Source organism: Etheostoma spectabile, chromosome 2, assembly GCF_008692095.1.
Source record: "Etheostoma spectabile isolate EspeVRDwgs_2016 chromosome 2, UIUC_Espe_1.0, whole genome shotgun sequence".
Lineage (NCBI taxonomy): Eukaryota > Metazoa > Chordata > Actinopteri > Perciformes > Percidae > Etheostoma > Etheostoma spectabile.
The window spans coordinates 18,002,459-18,008,879 of record NC_045734.1 but is presented as its reverse complement, the minus strand read 5'-3'; the positions used below and the strand labels follow the sequence as shown (position 1 = coordinate 18,008,879).

General features: G+C 39.5%; 1 protein-coding gene across 2 annotated transcripts in view; it reads right to left on the bottom strand.

Moving 5' to 3' along the window:
- LOC116704400 (alpha-1,6-mannosylglycoprotein 6-beta-N-acetylglucosaminyltransferase B) overlaps positions 1-5,138 on the bottom strand; it is a 110,260-nt gene extending 105,122 nt beyond the window's left edge. For both annotated transcript variants that reach the window (XM_032539840.1, XM_032539846.1), the window contains exon 1: positions 4,597-5,138. In XM_032539840.1, coding sequence (XP_032395731.1) covers positions 4,597-4,664 — 68 coding nt within the window. In that variant the 5' untranslated portion in view covers positions 4,665-5,138. The remainder of the gene's footprint in view (positions 1-4,596) is intronic.
- Between the last annotated feature and the right edge of the window lie 1,283 nt (positions 5,139-6,421).

The window sequence follows — 6,421 nt, the reverse complement described above, 5'->3', positions numbered from 1 at the left end:
TGTCTGTATCGTCACTGCGCTGCATTTTTATTAACTATGATATTCTGACCTTGGGTCACATCTTTCGCCCAGGTCCAGCAGGCTCCGTTTCACACGCTATTACTCTACGAACTGAAGTTAGTTGCAATCAATAACTTCTTCTGCGTTTTTCACCATGGTGGCCGCAATAGCAAGGTTACCAGCGGACACACTGGTAGAAATACAGGTTTGCTTCTCATGCTTAACAATATACAGCTGTGTTAATAACAATTAAAACTGTGGACAAATGTCAGCAGTGTGGACCGGCGCTGTGTCTCTTCGTGTTGCTGGGAGCCGTGTGTGAGTTAATGGGAGCGGGGCTGCATGGAGAGTAAGAGGAGAGAGAGTAGAGGTAAGCCTACTAACACAGGTATGGGTTTACAGAATAAATGGGTCATGTATCGCAACATTAAACCATATCGATATAAACAACATTGTTTTGTTTGTGGAGAGGCAGCAGTGCAACCTAGGAAAAATGTTAGTCGCACCCTAGAGTCCTGTGAACTAACAGACACTAACTAGCACTGGTCACTGAAAAACACAGACTGTGCAAAATGTTGCATTTACTGGTAGACTGGTAAACCTTGTTACCAACATGTAACCGACTGCTATCTGTTGAATTTTCCACCCGTTACTCTGTCCTCAGTGACTGTCTACATCTAGAAACTAAGCTGCGTGGTGCAGGGAACAACTCTGACTGGCACATGATCAGACAGTGGTTTACAAAGCGGTAGATTGGCTTTGCAAAAAAAAAAACGGAGCGTTCTATAAATGGAATGATGTATTTAAAATATCACTCAATCACGCAAATTTGATCGTGGGAAGCCAAAATTGTGATTGTGATTAAAATTTGATTACTTGTGCAGCCCTAATAGCCAGTATGGACAGCAGGAACAATTCCAACCACCAATAACTCTGGCAATGTACACATAGGCGTGTAAGCATTGTTTTACGTTTACAGAACCCATTTCTTTAAACTAGACACAGGTGATATTAAAATACATGGATGTGGTCTCCACTCTGTAGTGCAAATCTTGCTTTGAAACATAAACTTTTTCCTTTACCCCACTTTGTGGCACTGATGTGATTTTTAAAATGCTACCGTGCCTCAGAAGAGGAAAATGAAAAGAGACTGTGTGGGTTCTCCCTTGTTAGACAGCCATGAGAGAATCAGATCTTTGACTAAAAAGAGTTGAAAATCAGGTCTTCTGTATCTGTGTAAATCCTGCCCTAGTTAGGCTGCTCGCTTCACTGTATATGGATCAAAGGTTATCTTATGATGCCAAGACTCCTTGGGGAACCAGAGAGGCAAAGCGGTCTGGGATTCTCATCCGCTGGACAAAATACCAGTCAGCCTCCATGAGTAACAAGACCCACTTACGTGCTGCTCTGCTGCTAACACCACAAGAGAAAATGATTTGACGATGTTGTAAAAGTAGTGCAGTACAAAGGCAGATTTACGTAACAAAGAATTGCTAACACTACAGTATACTGCATTATAGCTGAAGCCATTATCTTAAATGTCCTCATCATGTATATTTGTTTTGGTGAATGCATTGTAATTTTTTCAAAATGCATGTATATATAGTGCTCCTATAGCAAACAAGCAGTTGCAAATTGGATCCAGCCAATGAGGAATTGCTAAAAACAATAATGTGATAAAACAGCATGAAGAAAATACATTTTTGATGATAGAATTATCACAATTCACTTCATAATTTATCTTACACAGGTAGTAACCTTTAAACTCATAACTTCTGCACTTGAGGTTGGAATGCAGAATAAATGAATACATTATTCATAACTATTCATTTCTCTTTAAAGCCAGGCAAGAGCTGTTTGCTTGAATGCACAGCCTGGTGTGGAATCTGACAGCACTTCCTGGAATGGTAAGTAGCTCCAGTCACGCAAAGTTCTGAACAAAACCTCTTAATGTTGATGAGGCTATGAGAGATGAGTTCCTATAACAGCAAGAAAGAATGGCCACTTAAAAGAACATTTGCTGGAGTGATGTGATTGACCTAAAGGGACCAAAATGATGTTGAATAATCTGTTAAGTATAGAGCGTGGTGGTTTGGCAAGCTCCTGGGTGACTTTATATTCCAAGACGGAGCCAATGTGTCTTGTCCTGAGTTCTAGTGTAATGTACCCGCTTCAAGGACAGTGGGATGTGGCTCTTCTAGAGGAAACTTTTTAATGTTCAACACATAAAAACATATTGACAGTAACTAATAAGCATCATCACCAAGGCTCTAATCTAATGGGTTGAATCAAACACGATTACAGCTATACCGTCATTGTAGTTAAATTGGTTATTTATCTTCATATTCCATAGTTTTTGGAAGCAAAGTGATCAAGTTACATTTTGTCGCAGTTTGATCTAATCAATTGCAGCACTTATTACACTTGTGAAACGACAAACTGTAATGCATGTCTGAATACATGTTGAAATTTAGACTCCCCAATTCTGATTAACTTCATTTACTTTAGTGTGATGATCACTGTGATCATCAAGATTAGAGCTTCAAAGTGAAGTGTCAGCATGCCAATGACCACTCCTACCAGTAGAATTTCTTTATTGATCTACACTGAAAACATTAGGAAATTATAATCATACCGTATTTATTCCAAGTCCCAGCATCTAAGCATATGGCACATGGCTCATACACTATGGTTTCTCATTTACCTATCTTTCTCTCCCAGGATACTGTAATATTATGAAATAATAAAACATTACCCCCATCTGTTCGAGGCATATTGTGGAATGAAATAGAACAGCTCAATCGCTGTCAGGAGGACCACAGAGCAGCAATACATTAACTGATGTGAATCCAATCCCAAACCATCGTTACAATAAAGGGATCATTTGTCATGAATATGCCACCATGATCCAGAGATACTTCTACCTGCATGAATTATGCACTTACTACACTACCATATGGTTAGCAAGCAAAGTACTGTAGGTGGGAGCTGAAAAATCTGAATCACTGACCTGTTTTAGGACAAGTGTATAGCCTTTACATTTCCTTTATTTGTTTTTCATTCTCATCCTCAAAGCCTGGTCTTATTACAGTCAGTGAAATTGAAGAGGCCCAGTGACAGTTTGACAAGATAAAGGGGTTACACAGAGGACGTGAAGCAAAACTGGCTTATTTTACAGCTTACCATACATATTCTTTATACACTTTATTATCTCTGTGATCTAATGGATAATAATAAACCTGTGTGTGTTTGTGTGTGTGCAGTAAAAAGCAGCAATGTGTGTTAGCAACACAGCAATTGAAAGAGAAAGAGAAGAGGGGAAAAAAGAGAAACATATTCAGCTACTGTGGGGTGTGCACAAGCTGGCCTGATGCTGTCCTAAGGCGATCGTTTCCCCTCTTATCATTTAGTTGTTTTCCAAAGTGGTGTTAGGTGGGTGATATGAGAGGATTAGACCCTGGTCCTGCCTGACGAGTCTTTAATTAACAGGCTTAAAGTAAATGCTCTGCTCTCTATAATTGGATCAGAAGGAGAGATTTGCTATCAGCTAATTGGCTTCCTCACACATAGACTTATCAGATTTAGCCTCAAGGTATGGATGAGTTTAAAGCAAGAAGAGTTCTGAAAGGCGTGATATAGATGTTAGATGTGGTGTTTTCCAAGAAACTTTTTTTTATGCCTGAACTAGCCTAAAATCAGACATGTCAATTAATTTTCCTCTTGTCTAAAAATGTGGACATAGTTACCTATCTTTATTCACTGAAAAATGGTCTTCTGGTACTGCAGTGATCTAAGATACATCATCACAATAACCAGAGTTCAGGTCAGGCCAGGCAACTTTATCTCTACCCATGTTTTTGTCTTTTTCCTGTTAAAACAGCCAAATGAAGGTGGAATGTCACCAAATAATCTACTATTTAGGGTAAATGATTAAAATCCATATCTGGGCTAGGGATCTATATTAATTTTGAACATGATACATGCTACAATCACCTGTGACGCACTCTCAGTCTGTGTTGTCAGGGTTAGTGTAGCTTTGTCACAAAGCTGCTTAATTGAGTGTGTTTGAATAGTGCTTGATCTACTACAGCAGGTGAAGTAATTCAGTGTAGCGTGAATCTAACCAAGTTGGCACAGCACAGCTCAATGGACGGAAAGTATCAACTGTTTAAGTGGTTAACACGTATACCAGATACCAGACCCCTTTTATCTTTACAAACAAAGCCCAGCCACACAGTAATAATGAAGCTACCCATGCAGTAAGAAACTAAGTTAGAGCTCGCCTGACTGGTAGTACAGGCATATTTACAATGGCTCTTTCATGATTTACAGCTGCAAGATGTCCCTTTTTCCAGGTGGGTCTTAATCTAACTCATTTAGTGGAGAAACATCTGGGGTGTGTGTGTGTGTGTGTGTGTGTGTGTGTGTGTGTGTTTAGGGGAGTGCTGACACATACACACACCTTGGCTCCACATCGTATACACAATGCTATGGTAGTGCACGTAAGCAGTGAAAAAACACATTTTAATCAATACAACTAACCAACCACAATGCTAGAGGCTAAACAGGAAATATCGTGGTCAGCGCATGTCTTACCTGAACGGTTTGAACGTTACTAGACATCTTCTGACCATAATTTTACCGTCGGTGTTGCCAGTAATCATTTTCCAAAACGAGCGACCTCTGACATTGTTGCTAATCTCCCAATTTGGAACTTGACGTGACCAAACATTTTATCTGCGTCCCATCCAGAGGTCCACAGCGGCAGTCAACTCAGTTATTTTAAACGAACACGGCACCCATAAGTGCTCCTTTATCACTCCAGGTGAAATGGTGGAAAGTTTCATTTAGCAAGTCTCCTTTCCCGTGTCTGAAAATGTGATTTAAAGCGTTATTCCGACGTGAGGCAACCACTCTGAGGTGAAGTCGCTGCAGATTGTGTCGACCCGAGTCATATCCGATGTGAGTTATTTACAAAAATATGGCGTTGTTGTCAAAACATGTAGGTATAAGTGTGTCGTTTGATATCTACGTTGCCTCTATGGAGGATTTTACGGAGGGGAGAGCTAGCTTCACGGACGTTTTAACTTCACGGAGAAGCCAGCGCGAGTGTAGCAAGTCAGCCTCGTACTCGTTCACTTCTCGAGAGGCAAATTAGCTTTAGTAGTCTTAAACGTCCGGTTGACCTTTTCAAAATAATACCCCTGTTCATAAATAATCATTTCTACTGATGTCATGAGAGAAAGTAACAAAAATAAACAATCATGTTAAGTCGTGGAAGGTTATTTAACCCGAAATCTTAAATTCTGCAACAGAGGACTTAACAATTAGAAGACTTGACAACTGATATTTAAATAAATTTGTATGGGGACAGATTTTATCATTGTTTGTTTTTGTTCTCTTTCATACACTGATTATCTTTCATATTTTAAAAAACATGTTTTGAACTTATGGACACTTAAAATGCTTGAGTAATATGCTATGCAAACATGTGTGTGTGGGGGGGACTGTTCAAAAGTGAAAATTAAATTTAAAGAGAGTGTAAATATAGTGAGTGATTTGATTTATGTAGAACTTGATGATCCAGGGGGTGATATTGAGCAGGATCTTTTTGTCAATGTGTCTCAATTCTGTTATGTTTGATGTTATTGTGCTGGGTATTTAAAAATTGAAACACATCAATCTACGGAGCAGCTCTAACAGAGGCCCGCTGATTTTATACAGGTTTTTTTTGTTATTTTATTTGGGAGGCAAATCCACATCACTTCCTGCATTGTTGTGGCTTCCTCTAGCTGACTTGACTGATCCAGCGGCACAATGATGGACATATCCGGATGGTTTGAAGCCTCCGCAGCCGCATTTACTTCTGTATAGCGCCATCTACGGCTTTAAATTGTGACATGAAAAGCACTCAAGTAACATTAAAACCCTTAACTTTCCATGTTCCTGCCTCAGTACGAAAAAAGCATTTACCCATTTAATGTAGCCTACTTGTATTCTACTATATGCAGCATAACAAAGGAGCATTTCCTCATAGGGTTCTAAACGGTGGCCAGGAGTTTTGGAGTAGCCTAGATCACCGGCTCCGTTGAGAACCAGGGAGCCTTTGGAAGTGGAATGAGTGATTTGAGTGATTCTTGTTGCTAAAGACATTTGTTTTATGCACATTCATTCATCACAACAATATTGTGAACATTGGATTGAGCGTCGCAGTTGATCATTTCAGCACCACGGACAGCGAACATAATCAGGATGCAACAGCGGCATCCAGCGGCATGCTGTGTTACAGTAGCAGGTGGCACAGCAGTGGTATTAGAAGTAGTAGTAATATTGTATTGTAATTCGTAAACAAATAGTATATTTTCAGGGAAATATGCCATACTGATACTGAAAACTGCTTATATATATATATATATATATA